This window comes from Scyliorhinus torazame, chromosome 18 (genome assembly GCF_047496885.1).
Source record: "Scyliorhinus torazame isolate Kashiwa2021f chromosome 18, sScyTor2.1, whole genome shotgun sequence".
In the NCBI taxonomy this organism is placed as follows: Eukaryota; Metazoa; Chordata; class Chondrichthyes; order Carcharhiniformes; family Scyliorhinidae; genus Scyliorhinus; species Scyliorhinus torazame.
The window spans coordinates 156,795,665-156,812,243 of NC_092724.1; the positions used below are offsets into that span (position 1 = coordinate 156,795,665).

The following is a 16,579-nucleotide window of genomic DNA, read 5'->3' on the forward strand; positions in this document are numbered from 1 at the left end:
TAAAAATTAATGAATTGATAAAGCTTCCAAATACGACCAGCAGGCACTTTGTTTTAGAATGTTTAAAAATCAAGATTTAAAAAGTTGACATCTCTTGGTTGAAATTATAGCCTGCGGTGAAACTCACCATTCTTGGATTAAGAGATTTCCACTTCATCAGCAGCAAAGTTCAGAAAGCAACTAATCACATCATTCTCACCTAACTTTTTGGCAGCCGGCTTTTAACAATGCCGGCTGAGAGCGGCCTTCAAAAAGGTTGCGACCAGATTTTTAAAAATGCGGCCGCACTGTGCATGCGTGCTCGCTCACCAGTGCGCACACGCAAATCTCTGCACATGCGCACCGATGAGCAGACACAGTGAGGCCGCATTTTTTTAATTAATATGTTCGTGGTCATTTTGAAGGCCGCTTGCAGCCGGCATTATTAAAAGCCAGATGCTGCGGCTGTTGCGCGGGATTTTCATGGTTGGGAGAGCCGCAACGGACAGCTCCGCGACCCTCCAAATACCCGCCCACGAGTCGCGCCCCCGACTTTGACAATGCCTGAAGTCGAGCATTGAATATATTCATTCTTGGGAACAGGCAGGAAAGTAGGTTTGGGGCCAAGATCAGATCAGCCATGATCTTACTGAAAGACAGAGCACGTTCAAGGTGTCGCAAGGCTTACTTCTGTTCCATTTCTTATGTCCTATTGCTTAGCATCCCTAGTCTAAGATTGCCCCTTTTAATCACAATCCTGTTGATCTTACGAGAGAACATAAGCAAGCAGTATCTTATGAAATGTATCGAGATGAACACCCAGTTGTCAGCCCAAGTTTTGCAGTGGTAATGACAGACTCACTGTTGGCTGTGTTGACTCTGTTTAAATTAATCACTAATACTCAAGATCTAACACACACACGTGCTAGGTTCTGGAGGTTGTAAATGCTCATGACAGCAATAAGCAGCAGCATCTCGAGGGGCAAAGTGGATGAGAGAAAATCAGAGGGGGAAAACAACAATTTATATTTATACAGTACCTTTTCTTATAAATTTAGAGTGCCCAATTATTTTTTTTTCAATTAAGGGGCAATTTAACGTGGCCAATCCACCTAACCTGCACATCTTTGGGTTATGGGGGTGAAACCCACGCAGGCATGGGGAGAATGTGCAAACTCCACATGGACAGTGACCCAGGGCCGGGATTCGAACCCGGGACCTCAGCGCGGCAGTCCCAGTGCTAACCTCTGTGCCGCGTGCCACCCTATTTATACAGTACTTTTAAATGTAAAAATAAAATATCAAGGCAATTAAATTCACAGGAGCATTACAAAAAGTATGACACTGAAGCCACATATGCAGATATTAGTTCAAACAGCCGAAAGCTTGGTTAAAGAGGAATATTTAAGGAGTATCTTAAAGGAGGCAAACGAGGTAGAGGGGTGCAGGAAGGGGATTCCAAAAATCACAAAAATAAATAAAGTCATTAACTGGATTATCTCAGTAGTCAATGAACAAAGTGAAAAATGCTAAAAGCAGAAGGGAATGAAGATACGGATTTTTTCAGAGTTAAGAACCACAACAATTAAAAGTGTACTTTGGCATATCTAATCCAAGCTTGCAAGCAGTATCATATGAAAAACAAGGAGATAAGCATCAGCTGTTGGCCCAGATTTTTCAGAGGCAATGATAGCAAAACTGAGCATTCACTGCCAATACGCTATTGAAACTGGTAGCAGCACCAGGAGTCTGCACATGCACGGAATAGCACAGAAATCCTGGAGTTGTTGTCAATTATTCAACATTTCTCCAGCGGGTGTGCTATTGCGGTTCCTCCAGACTTCAATGAATGAGAAATCTCAGGAGTGAAGAGGACTTCCACCTTTATGCTGCTGGTCTGGCTGTAAAAACCTTGAAAATGTTCCGCCTTATTGAATGAGGTGCAACGGAGTGTTTAAACACCAAACTAATTTCATGATTCACTGTTAAACATGGTCTCGAAAAGCTCATTATGTTTGTGGAACGTAACTTTTTGAAAAACATTTTTAACTGTAAGCTACTATCTTAATTCTATCATTATTTCAGATAGTGAAGTAAAAAATTACAGGATTCAGTGCTCTTAATTTACTGGTTTGTGGTCTGTGAGAATACTGCAGTGCGATTGGCTGTTTACCCTGCTTGCTGACATCACTGCTGCATGCCAGGAGATCCTCTTGACTGACACCTCTTGCGTTGAACAGCCATCAGTACCAAAGATTGCAACACTTTCATTGGTAGCTTCACCACTGACCGCAAAATACACGCCAATGTTTTTTTGTGGTAGTTGATAATTAAATGTTGACCAAAACAAACATGGCAACTTCTTGTTCTTTGAAAATTCCAGGATCTACCAGAACTTGATGTACCCGAGTTCAAAGTTGCAACAAAACTCTGCATCATCATTGATGTAGCTTTGAGGGATATCAGAATTTATTTCCTTTCAAAAGGAACATTTTTGGAGTCAACAAGAGCATGTTGGGCAGAACATTATTTGAAAATACCTCAGTTTTAACAAGAAACTAAACGATAGCTTGAAAATTATATTTTTAAACTTTCAGAGGTTCAATTTAACTTCTGCCTCAAGGTGACCAGTTTTATTTGGGAATGCACACTAAAATAAAAGTTTGTGCAAGTCATCTTGACACATTGTCTCTCCTAAGTTACAACTGTGCTGGAACTTTCAGACGTTGGACTCAATGGATTTACGCTTCTCAGAAAAAACGGACAAGAATCGATGTAACATGATATGAAAAGACTTTTGTAAGTCTTTTGAATAATTATAATAATAGCTCATTTGTCACAAGTAGGCTTCAATGAAGTTACTGTGAAAAGCCCCTAGTCGCCACATTCCGGCGGCTGTTCAGGGAGGCCGGTACAGGAATTGAACCCGTGCTGCAGCCTTGTTCTGCATTACAAGCCAACTGTTTAGCCCACTGTGCTAAACTAGCCCCTATCACATCGTCATTCTAATAATAATATAATAATCACTTATTGTCACAAGTCGACTTCAATGAAGTTATTGTGAAAAGCCCCTAGTCGCCACATTCCGGCACCTGTTCGGGGAGGCTGGTATCACATCATGCTGCCTTAATTCCTTCTCCTGCCTAGCTTCGATACCCAGTCCCCCTTCCATCCCCTGTCCCCAGGCCCCTCATTTAAAGAAAAAAAACTAGTGCAGCATCGGAAAATGAACAATTAATTTAAATGACCCAATGCATCAAAAATGGCAAAACAAGTATGTAAACACAATTCTGCAGAAACGTAATTCAAATCCACAACCTGAAAGGATGATGGGCAAAAGTCAAAATCAACATTTTAATAAAGAGGGCAGCATGGTGGCGCAGTGGGTTAGCACTGCAGTCTCACAGCGCAGAGGTCCCGGGTTCGATCCCGGCTCTGGGTCACTGGCCATGTGGAGTTTGCACATTCTCCCAGTGTCTGCGTGGGTTTTGCCCCCACAACCCAAAGATGTGCAGGGTTGGTGGATTGGCCACGCTAAATTGCCCCTTAATTGGAAAAAATGAATTGGGTACTCTAAATTTATTTTTTTTAAACATTTTAAAAAGTACTGAACTGATTTGAGACACATTTATGCCAATTTCACTTGGTCTGCTTACACTGATCAAGACCAAATATTTTTCATCTGAATGAGTTTGTGCTCCACTAGTATAATAGATTATGGTAAATTATACTTACATTATAATCCTTCTCGTCAGGAACCAATATTTCCTTCGGTGTCTGTCATATCCTATAGGCTCGTGGCGAACATATGGTTTATTTTTCTGGATTTCAGGCACGCAATCACAAACACCAAGCACTTTGTGTGCCACACAAATCTCACACTGCCACTCATCCTCTGGCACTTCTTCAAGTGGTGGCTTCACACATTCCAAATGGTACACAGCTGAGCAGGTTTCACAGCAAAGCAGATCACCTAGCTTGTGACAAACCCGACAGTGATCATCATACTGGATCACACCCTCAGACATCAACTCCTCGCGGGCAATATTCGTCGTCAGGAACTGATCCACTAAAAATTGAAGAACTTTGATTTTATTTTCTATTGGTCCATACGGGTATTCATCCTTTTCCTGATAGGGTAGTACATGATGGTATTCCCGGTCACTTTCGCAATAGGCCCGAACCAGTTCTGGCCACGTCATTCCATCTATAAGGTACAATGTGGAATTGATGCTATCCTTTAAATCAGCAGGACCAAAGGTGGTGTTCGAGGAATCCTCTTCTCGCAAAATTGCTTTCAGCAAAGCAATGTGCATTTCTGCAATTAACGTGCACTGCTCCTGACCAACCAGTGCAGCGCAAAAGTCTTCAAAGCGAAAAGGTGAAAGACGCAACACTGCTCCAAAATTATTCAACACCTCATAAATAGCGATAATGCTCAACAGCTCTTCACTGGGCACCAATAAGTCTTCTGAACATTTTGGAATATCAAGTGGAACATCCGTTTCTTCAAACAATGGCGACCTTGTAAGATGCACCCTTGCCTGTCGTCTTCTTCCTGCAAGTACAGAAAAAGTTAAAATTTGTCTAACTTTCTGGGAGATCAACAAAATTAGTGACAGAAGATTACTAAATGTACCAGTATTTAAAATAGATTCCCTCATCATCTTCCCAGTATTCTGGGTGATAATGTATAGATGTGTGTTTATGAATTCACTCATCATGCTGAGGGTACAACCCATGAAAACATGAACATACCCTTGTCAGAACCGAATATAACTTGTGGCAGCATGGTGGCGCAGTGGCTAACACTGCTGCCTCACAGCCGAGGACCTGGGTTCGAGCCTGGCCCCGGGTCACTGTCCGGGTGGAGTCTGCAAACTCTCCCTGTGTCTCCGTGGGTCTCACCCCCACAACCCAAAAAGATGTGGATAGGCCACGCTAAATTGCTCCTTAATTGGAAAAAAAAATAATTGGCCACATAAAAGGAACAGAATATAACTTCATTTTCTTGCAGGAGGATCAGTGGAATCACTTGCCTACTATACAGTCAGATTATAAAGTGAAAGTAGAGTTGGTGAAACCATACAACATAAAATGCACTTTACATTACAGCAAATTGTTGCTCCAAGGCAAATATGGTATTTCAGGAACCCCCGCTACAAAAGGAACTTCAGTCTAACCATTTATCTCCTTTTCAAATGAAAACAAATGCCTGCATTTAAAATGCATTTAATGTAGAAAAATAAAGGTATTTCATAGAAACCTAATCAAATGAAAACTGACAGAGCCCAAAGAAGTAGCTACTACAAAACACAACTTGTTTTTTAGGAGAGAAAGAGGTCAAGAAGCAGAGAGATTTACAGAGCAAAATCCAGGGTCTCTCGATGTAGATAAGTGAAGGCACAACACACACGGAAAGACGAAGAAGAATGAACAGAGCTGGAGGTATGTAGAGTTCGCTGAGGGTTATAGGCTGGGTATGGTTACAAGGAGACATGAGCATTAAAGAATTTCAGCAGGAGGTCAAAAATTTTAAAATTTAAGATGTGGGGGACTGGGAACCAATATAAATCAGCAAGCACAAAGGGGAATCAGTGAACTGGTCTTGATGCAGGATAGAATAGGAGCAGCAGCTTGATTGGACAGTGGCACTGTGGTTAGCACTGCTGCCTCAGTCACGGGTTCTATTCCAGCCACAGGCAACACTGTGTTGAGTTTTCACGTTCTCCCAGTGCCTGCATGGGTCTCCTCTGGGTGCTCCAGATTCTCCCATAGTCCAAAGATATAAAAGCTAAGTGGTTGACCATGATCAAGGCTTAGGGTTAGGGCCTGTGTAGAGTGCGCTTTCAAAGGGTTCGTGCAGACTCAATCGGCTATACTGTAGGGATTCTATAAATAATTGTCAGGCCAATTTTCACAATATTTGGCAATATTAATATTTGAGCATTTACAGCATGGCGTTAGATTTATTTTCGGTTTTCAAGTATTATTTGATTCCATAGATCAGCAGATAGGTAGACAAAGCCAAGACAAAGTATTGCATTTGGCTGCAGTCACACAGCGGTGATTTTTATACTTTGGTCAAAGTAGTTGCATCATTACAAGCTGGGTAAACGGTGGATTTGGCGATTTTAGCAAATATGCCACAAGATGCATACAAGAAATTATGACTGAAAGTAAAATAACACAAATACACACAAGAATGTCACTATTAACATAAATATTTAAGAAACTGGCTCCACTAATGTATGTACAAGATCAACCAGGTTAACTTAACTGGAACAGACTCTACAAATTATTCAAATTTTTTTTTTTTTTCAATATTTGCTCATGGATACCTTTTTATAAAGTCACAGAAGGTTAAAAAAATTCATGGCTACTAAGTACCCCAAAGAGCTATCCTTCCTACTTACTGTGGTTTTCTACAGCAAAGAAATACAGATAAAAGAGGAGGGAAGTGGAAGAAAGCTGTCAGATATTTGCCAAAACCCAGCTCTGGCCAACATATAACATTCATCCTGTGTGATTAACTCAATGCTTTTAACAAAAAAAAAACACAATCACTCCCATGTAAGCAACGAGGGATGAAAAATAAATTTGGCCTTTCCAGTGTCACGGATGTTCAAAAACCAAATAATAAACCACGAGATATATATTGGGTGTGAAGTAACTTAATGCAAATTTTGAGCTAGAGAAATGAATCACACTGTACAAAAACGTAAACGAGGTACAAGTTTAAATTTTTTTATTTAAGTTTAGAGTATCCACTAATTAAGGGGCAATTTAACGTAGCCAATCCACCTACCCTGCACATCTTTGGGTTGTGGGGGCGAAACCCACGCAAACACGGGGAGAATGTGCAAACTCCACACGGACAGTGACCCAGAGCCAGGATCGAACCTGGGACCTCAGCGCCGTGAGGCAGCCGCGCTAACCACTTGCGCCACCGTGCTGCCCTCAAATTTATATTTTACAAAGTTCAGCATACCTGCAAAAAATTTGCTGAATCCTCTCCTTTTCAGCATTTTATTTCCCCTTTAGTACATCCAATATTTGGATGGGTCATGTTGATTTCATAAAGGGAAAAGCTCAAAGTTGGATGTCTATACCATAATTATAAATATTACTGAACAAAATACAAGGAACAAGTTTGGGGTTTCTATTAGCAATTCCTATACATTCCACACCTTTGCACATTGCATTTTAATATATCAGCCAAAGTATTTTAGTCTCAGGGAAACATAGGGATGGCATTAATACTGAATAAACAGACTTAAGCTGGTTGCTTCACTAACTGACAACTTACAACACACATGCAAACCAGCACAGGAAATTTTTCTTTAAGTCTACTAATCAAAGGTGGGCAGCATGGTGGCGCAGTGGTTAGCACTACTGTCTTACGGCACCGAGGACCCGGGATTGATCCCGGCCCCGGGTCATTATCCTTGTGGAGTTTACATATTGTCCCTATGTCTGCATGGGTCTCACCCCCACAACCCAAAAGGATGTGCAGGGTAGGTGGATTGGTCATGCTAAATTGCTCCTTAATTGGAAAAAAAATAATCAGGTACTCTAAATTTATATATTTAAATTGTTTTTTTAAAGTGGATGTGCCAAGTGGGGAGGTAAATGGGAGGAACGAAAGGAAGATTAAAAGATGGGGGAAACACATTCTCCCTGTGTTTGCGTGGGTTTCACCCCCTCAACCCAAAGATGTGCAAGGTAGGTTGATTGGCCATGCTAAATTGCCCCTTAATTGGATAAAATTAATTGGGTACGCTAAATTTAAAAAAAACAGAAAAGGGGAGAAAGAGCGGGGGGGGGGGGGGGGGGGGGGGCAGAGAAAAGGGTACAAGAGAGAGAGATTGATCAATCACAGCACACAACACAGTAAACATTTTTGTGATGTGCCTATGTAGCTCTAGCACCTTGCCATACAAAAGATTGGTTACTCACTACAAAGGTATTGTCATTTTCTGTGGCCACTTGTAACAAGATATTGCTTCTCTCAAATCAGTTTTTGGCTCATGCCATTAGTTCAGAATCAATCACCATCCTGAATATTCCTTCTCTCCTGGAAGGCAGATAAACTAATAACTGACTTGCACAACAGGGGACTTCATAGATAGATTTTCTCAGATGCAATCTGACATGCAGAGGCATTCTTCTCCATTATTATTACTCTCTTGGATTGCTTTTTGTTATCCAGCAACATAATATATTTCACCAAAGAGCCTTCATGTTCTGTTCTAAAGCAATCTTAATAAAATGAAGATTATGTTGGCTATTCATTGACAAGATTAAGATTTTTGCATATACTTAAAGAGTATGGTAAAACCCTGATCTGCGAATATCTTTGGAGATATGTTTAACTATCCACACTGAAAAGAATCCTAATTCAGTATAAGCGCAAGGCTGTTCTAATGCAAATGCAATGTGCAAATCTAGGAGTTGGTTATTTGCGGTTACCATAAAAACACACTTTTGACAGCATAACTGGCATGATTATTTGGCCAAGTAACCTCTTTCTTCAAAAAAGGTAGACCACGTATACTTTGCTTAATTTAAAGTGTTTGTGTCACTTAATGCAAACCCACCCTTCACACATTTCCAATCAGCAAGTTAACAGTAAGGAAATCAGATGTGAAAGACCAGCAACAAAAATGACAAAATTGCAAATTTTAGCTCGGAACAGCAATTTAATAGCATGCAGCAATTCCATATACTGAAATCAATGACAGGTTACCAGTAGACATGGTCGTCAATGTCAAAGAAACACCCGTCTCTTAACCAATTTTAAAATTAGATGGAAAAGTAACTTTCTTTGAACCAATTCAATTGCAATCAGTCACAGTGGAGTGCATAAAATGCATTAAAATGAGCGCCCCCGCTATCACAACCCAATTACAAATTGACAACATGGCAGCATACAACTACTGTAATAACAGTTTTGATATCTGCTCTGTTACAACTGATCTACATTCACATTTGAGTCCCATCTAGCATGTGGCATCATACCCCAACACACCAACATCTTAAAGCTGCAATAAGGTATGGGGAGAATGGGGAGGGGGATAACTATCCTACCTCAATTTTTTACATATGGGGTGTTAAGTAATGGGTTAAGAGACATTGCAATTAGTTGTCTCATTTATGTTAAGTATCCATTAATTGACACTGATATGTAAAGGGGCTTCAGGTGGCCTCTGTCAGGTGGTGTGTTGTTAAGAGTTTTGTGCAGAGGCTGTGGAAGTGAAATAAATGGCGTTTGGCGAAAAGGAACAAGAACTTTAGACTCTTCATATCACAGCAACTAAAACGGCTAACATGGGTAAGATTTTTTCAACTGATGCATAAAATATCAAGGTATGCAATCAAGCTTGCTCAAAATGGTTGTGGTTTTAACAGCGTAGATAGCCAGGAACATATTTACCCAGTCCAGAAGCTGCCAGGCTGAAATTACTGCAATTAATATAAATACAGTGCAATAAGTAGGCAGAAATCGTCAAATTTCAACTGAGCGTTAAAAATCCTGATGGGGAAATATACCCTAAATAAATTGGGTAGGTAAACGGTTAAGAGCACTCCCCATATTTCCCTTCCTCTACAGGGCCACAGTAGCTCACTGGAATTTACATTATTTAACAGACCACCTCTGTCCCTAAAAAGGTTCCTATTTTCAGATCACATAATACCGAAGAATATTTTGATCAGTGCCATTCCCTTCAGATGACAGTATTTCTGCACTACAAGGATCATTAATAACCATAGTCAGCCCTGCAGGTGGCATCTTAATGGTTCTGGAATTTTGCCAAAAGGGTGCACAAATGGCACTTTCCATATGCTATCTTAAGTGTATTCAAGCCTGGTCTCTTCATGGGTTACATAGGTATTGCATTCTTCATGCAGCATTTCCAACTCCACTTCATAAGTATCAAAACACTCTAGAAACTGGACTTCATTATTCATCAAATTCTTCACTAGCTTTTCTTCAGTACTCTATTCAGTTGACCAAACAATATTCTATTCCTTCTACTAAATACAGTTTTTCCATATATTTTAAGCAAAGAAACTATACAAGGACATTAACAAGCGTGGGAATACAAAGTATGTACAGTGTTCAGGCAGCACAAACCAGTGTTCTAAATCTTGTAGGTTTACTTTACAGAAACTAAAATGTGTATGTCTTGAACTTGTCAAACATAGACCTTTGTCTGACAACTAATTTCAAAATTTGAGTTTGAGCTACACAAAAGAATCACAGAATATTCCCATTAGTTGGAAACCTTAGTTGGCAATATTAAGAAATGCTGGATCAGATATGGCAGCATGTGCAGAGAAAGAGAGTCAATGCGTCAATGCCTCAGGTCTGTGAGCTTTGAGAGTTCTGATGAAGAGCCATCATGGACCTAAAACGGTTTCCTTCTCTCCGCAGATGCTGCCTGACATGCTGAGTATTTCCAGCATTTTCTGTCTTGGAGTGTTCATTAATAAGTGTTGCATTGAATTCTTCACCAGACTGACATTATTTTTAAAGTTCCTACAAAAAATTATGAATGCACGTTTTTTTAATGTCTTTAAACAGCAAGCCCAACCAATGTCAATGGGGGACGGTAGCAAACTGGTGTGCGAATGTTCTCAAATATCACTTAACCACCCAAAGTACTTGTGTAAATCTGACGTTTAAAATCTGCACATTAATTTTGTGATCTCACTCTAGCAGGCTCAATACTATTTTCCAGCTAGTCCTGTTCAAAGAAAATTAAGTCCAAAATATTTGTAAGAAAGTGGTTATAATAATTATTCTACGATGTTATATTTAAAAATTATTCACATTGCTGAGAATGTCTCAAAGTACACTGATGTTTCAAGTATCTGTGCTTCTATCTGGGAAGAACCTATCACTAATCCGTTTTGTAGATTCTATGAAATCACGTTTCCCTAGTTTTCAAATGAAAAATAATGAGATAGCAGAACGTCATTTTGAGCAGCTACCACTTTTCATTCATAATGGTTCCTTCAACAAGAAACAAAACATCTAATGTTGAAATGCATTGTGTGGTCAAATACTAGCCGATAAAAAACAGAAAAGTTGCATCACCAAGTTGTCTGTCACAAATAGCACAACTGACCTCAGCACCCCAAGAGGGTGGGTGGGTGGAAGGAAAAGCAGTTTTCCCCCTCCCAACGATTGTTGTTGAAAACTGTGAGGGGATGCTGGACAACAGGACTGGGCACAATGTGCAGCCACCAAGGCCTTACACAATGTGGTTCATACATGAAGAATGGTCATTTGTTCAAATTATTAGACAGCTACTAAAACTGTAGAATTGTACTTGACTATCAATGGCTTCAAATGCGCAAGAGACAAATATCAACTGCTGAGATTTCCCACACTGATTTGTACCAAAGCTTCAAAGAAGCTATGAATGCAATTCAAAATGTTCTGGTGAAATTGTAGTATTTTGGATTTTTAACTGATACCATTGTTACAATTGCTCCAAGAAGTAAAAAAAAACATTGGGACTGGATAACAATTGGCCAACACAATTTCTCGTCATCTGGTACTCCCAGGTGAAATTCAGCACCGGTTTTGACCCCTGTCTAATGTAAAAAAAATCTTGTGAAATTAGTTGGGTGTAAATGCAACCAAAGGTTCTTACTGACCACAAGACTGCAGCATAAATCCATTCATTCTCACAGTGTATGTTGATTTGTTAAGAGTAGCAATGTATGAAGGGAAATCATTTACACCTATGCAATCAGTATTGGGTGCTTTTTTTTGGAGGTTGGAGTTGGGGATCATTCTAGTTTAATGTATCTCAACATCATGGCCTCATGCAGTCTGGACTGTGGAGCAGTCAAACAAAAGAAAAATCTGCACTAATTTTCTGCTTTTGCATTTTGACCTGCCAGGAAAGGTCAATATGATTGAAGGAGGTAGTTCCGGACACCGATCTCACTATGGGCCTCCACTGCGGCTGTAGCATGGTAGGTAGCACTGATTTACAGTTTTTCACGAGTCTGAAATTCATGGCAGCAGCAAGAGAGAAATACTGTTACCCTTCACCCGTGATATACCAAACTTATTGGCCACTGTGAGCATGTATACATTTTTTGTTAATGAGATTTTTTTTTTTTTTTTTTTAAACTCATTTTAAATGGATGTACTTACTTTATTATAATTTGTATATGCTTAATTATATATACACACAGCACAGAATCAGGCCAGGGTGTATTAAATCATGTAGTACAATTCCCTTCTGTTTTGTGATCATGCTATGCACCACTTCACAGCCAACCAGCATGACCAACTCCTTGGCATCAACTAATACCACTCGGGAAGCCATTATGACCAGCAAAACAGCATTAATAACTCGGTTTCCAAATTCTCTTCCAATACAGACAGGCAACTATTTTTTTTAAGCAAACTAGACCCTGTCCAGTCCAATCGAGACAACGATTCACCAAAGACCAAAATTAAAATATTATTTCCTACCACTACCTGAAGCAGCACTTTGCTTTTTCTATATTTTTTTAACTATAAATTTAGAGTAGCCAATTCATTTTTTCCTATTAAAAGGGCAATTTAGCGTGGCCAATCCACCTACCCCGCATATCTTTGGGTTGTGGGGGCGAAACCCATGCAGACACAGGGAGAATGTGCAAACTTCACACAGACAGTGACCCAGGGCTGGGATTCGAACCCGGGTCCTCAGCGCTGCAATCCAAGTGCTAACCACTGCGCCGCGTGCTGCCCTTACTTTTCCTACATTTAATGCCATCAACCAAGGTACTAAACCCAAATCGACCTACATAATTTCACGGTAGCACAGTGATTAACACTGTTGCTTCAAACGCCAGGGTCCCAGGTTCGATTCCCAGCCTGGGTCACTATCTGTGCAGAGTCTGCACATTCTCCCGGTATCTGCATGGGTTACCTCCGGGTGCTCCGGTTTCCTCCCACAAGTCCCGAAAGGCGTGCTGTTAGGTAATTTGGACATTCTGAATGCTCCCTCTGTGCACCTGAACAGACGCCGAAATGTGGCGACTAGGGGATTTTCACAGTAACTTCATTACAGTGTTAATGTGTGCCTACAGGTGACAATAAAGGTTGATAAAAAATTATATTAACAGCTTTATATTAATCTACCAACAAGTCACACCCAGTTCATTAAACTTTACGCCAGAAAGTTAACATACTGATGTATTGCTCCATGCAGTGCACACAGACACGGGGAGGAATGTGCAAACTCCACACGGACAGTGGCCCGGGATCGAACCCGGGTCCTCGGCACCGTGATGCAGCAGTGCTAACCACTGCGCCACCGTGCTCCCCTAACTACTAAACTTGTACTTGATCGTTCCAGATCAGGATGGATGGGGTATATCAGAAACAAAGATTCTTACAAAATCAATGTCCAAGTAATGCATTATTTACAGATTTCACTTGAATGAGTCTTCAAAATATTTATTTGTTTCAAATTAACCACGCAATTTGTCAATAGGGACAGCACGGTGGTGAAGTGGTTAGCATTGCTGCCTCACGGCGCCGAGATCTCAGGTTCGATCCCAGTTCTGGGTCACTGTCCATGTGGAGTTTGCACATTCTCCCCGTGTTTGCGTGGGTTTCGCCCCCACAACCCAAAGATGTGCAGGGTATGTGGATTGGCCACGCTAAATCGCCCCTTAACTGGAAAAAATGAAGTGGGTACTTGCATTTGTCAATGGCAAAGTGAATATTATGTCATGCTTAGTCTTCTGTAATTCTCACCTACTATCAAGAAGGCATAATTTCTGAGAAGTGATCAGTCTTGGGTCAGTGGTAGTACTCACTCTCACCCGAATCAGAAAGCTGCATGTTCAAGCCCTGCTGCAGAAATTTGAACATATAATCCAGGACACCACTTCAGTGTTGGCATTTGGATGAGATGTTAATATCGGGCCCCGTTTTCCCTCCCAGGTGGCTATAAAGGATCCAGAGCCACAAATCAAAAACAAGGGAATTCCAAATGTCAGGTCAATATTTCTCGTCAATCATTATTAGAACAGATAAATTACCATCATCAGTGCTGTATATGGGAACCCAAGGTGAGCAAATTGGTTGTTGCATTTTCCTTCACTACAATAGTGACTACAATTAAGACTGTAAATGACTTGAGACATCCTGAGGTCATGAATTACAGTTGCAATTATAGCATTTGGCACCCACTAATCAGTACTATTCAAAGCTGATATCTACAAACTGGATGAAAAATCACAATTCTACAATACAAAAGAAACACGTGTTGGATATGTTCAGGATTTTAAACCTGCTACTGACTGGCTTCCAAAGCTACAAGCAGAATAATAATCTTTATTATTGTCATAAGTAGGCTTACATTAACACTGCAATGAAGTTACTGTGAAAATCCCCTAGTCACCACACTCCGGCACCTGTTCAGGTACACAGAAGGAGAATAGAGAATGTCCAATTCACTTAACAAGCACGTCTTTCGGGACTTGTGGGAGGAAACCGGAGCACCCGGAGGAAACCCATGCCAACACAGGGAGAATGTGCAGACTCCGCAAAGGCAGTGCCCCAAGCCGCGAATCGAACCTCGGTCCCTGGAGCAGTGAAGCAACAGTGCTAACCTCTGTGCTACCTTGCCACCCTGAGGCTGAGAACAGGTCACATGGCGAGCCAGCTGCTGATACAAGAACTTTTTCTGTTAAAAATCACACCCTCAACAAAACAATCTGGGAAGCACATCCTCAATCCAGGTGATTGCCGTTGTATATGTCATCTTCTGGTTTGATTTAGTGATTGCACTACCCTCATGTTGCTTGGAAATATGATCAGTTAGATGGGTTCCTTACCTTTGCTCACAAAACAAATGGCAATGCTGTGGAGGACCGTAAATGTCTTCCCCACTTTAATTCAGCTTTATTTATAGCTGACAAAAATGTCACCAATTAATGTGAATTTACAGATGGTGCAATTCAGACACTTAAAAATGACTCATCAACAGTATATGTGGCTCTCTCAAAAGCAAGGGCATCACAGGTGCTGGAGCAAAACGGAGTACAGTTAGGACAGAGCCTTCAGCGCAGTACCAAGGAAGCCTTCATTGAAGTAAGTGACGTCTTTCAGATGAGATGATAAGTTTAAATTCCTGTTATCTGTTCAGGTGCAAATAGTCCCATAGGCTCTTTTCCAAATCTAGGGAATTCCCTCAATGTCCTTGCCAACACTTATTCCTCAATTATCATCACAACAAGGACGGATCCAGGATCGGTCAGCCCGTGTCTGTGTGGGTCTCACTCCCACAAACCCCTCAAAAAGACTGCAGGATAGGTAGATCAGCCATGCTAAATTGCCCTTAATTGAAACAAAATAATTGGGTACTCTAAAAAATATGTTGAATCTATCACAATAGATTAACTAGTCAGTTATTTTAAACTGCTGTTTGCAGCATCTTGCTTTGTGTAGATTTGTTGCCAGAATTGCTGAAACAACAATGAAATGTGTCCAGCCCATTTGAATGAAATGAAATGAAAATCGCTTATTGTCACAAGTATGCTTCAATGAAGTTACTGTGAAAAGCCCCTAGTCGCCACATTCCGGCGCCTGTTCGGGGAGGCTGGTACGGGAATTGAACCGTGCTGCTGGCCTGCCTTGGTCTGCTTTAAAAGCCAGCGATTTAGCCCAGTGTGCTAAACCAGCCTCCAAAGTTTAGTGTTGAAAAGGTCAAATTTGCAGAGAATAATCAGAAGCAAAACTTCTAATATCATTGGTGATCGCCAACCCAAAGTCAACTCTGACTGGTGAGTGGAACGTTGAATATTCCAGGCCATTGCAGACTTGGACAAGTGATTCAAGGTCCATACAGAGGTGTGATATATTGGTACAAGGAACAGCTCTTGAATGTAAACGTCATTAAAACTTCCATACACCACCTAGAACTACTCTTGCTCATATTTGTAAACATTTGCACAATGAACAGTACCAGAGTTTCCATGTTTTTGAATTCACAAACTTGAGTATGCTTATCGCAGACCTGTGCTCATACCAAGATTATTAGCAACATCGGATAATGGTCCAAGATTCTGTTTCAGTACTCAACTTTTTGCCCACCGGCACGGTACTCCACCAGCCCCGTGGTGGTGGTGGCGGCCCTGAGAGTCTGGGGGCAATGGAGGAGACATGTGGGAGCAGAGGGAGCATCGGTTTGGTCTCCAATCTGCAATAATCACCAATTTGCCCCGGGAAGGATGGATGGGGAATTTTGGAGATGGCAGAGAGCAGGGATTGAGAGGATGGGGTATATGTTTGGAGGGGAGCTTTCCTAGCTTGAGGGAGCTGGAGGAGAAATTTGGATTGGCGAGGGGAAACAAATTCAGGTACGTGCAGGTGCGGGACCTCCTACATAGGCAGGTTTCAACCTTCCAATTCAAGGTCATTCACCGGACTCACATGACAGTGGCCTGGATGTTTGGGGTAGAAGATAGGTGTGCAAAGTGTGCGGGAGGGCCAGTGAATCATGTCCACGTGTTCTGGACACTTCCAAAGCTTAGGGGATACTGGCAGGGGTTTGCAGATGTCATGTCCACGGTG

At 41.1% G+C, this 16,579-nt stretch overlaps 1 protein-coding gene across 11 annotated transcripts in view; it reads right to left on the reverse strand.

The window, feature by feature from the left end:
• The window catches only part of bptf (bromodomain PHD finger transcription factor), a 194,879-nt gene that overhangs the window by 167,228 nt on the left and 11,072 nt on the right, over positions 1 to 16,579 (reverse strand). For all 11 annotated transcript variants that reach the window (XM_072483721.1, XM_072483720.1, XM_072483722.1 and 8 more), the window contains exon 2: positions 3,715 to 4,537. In XM_072483721.1, coding sequence (XP_072339822.1) covers positions 3,715 to 4,537 — 823 coding nt within the window. The remainder of the gene's footprint in view (positions 1 to 3,714; positions 4,538 to 16,579) is intronic.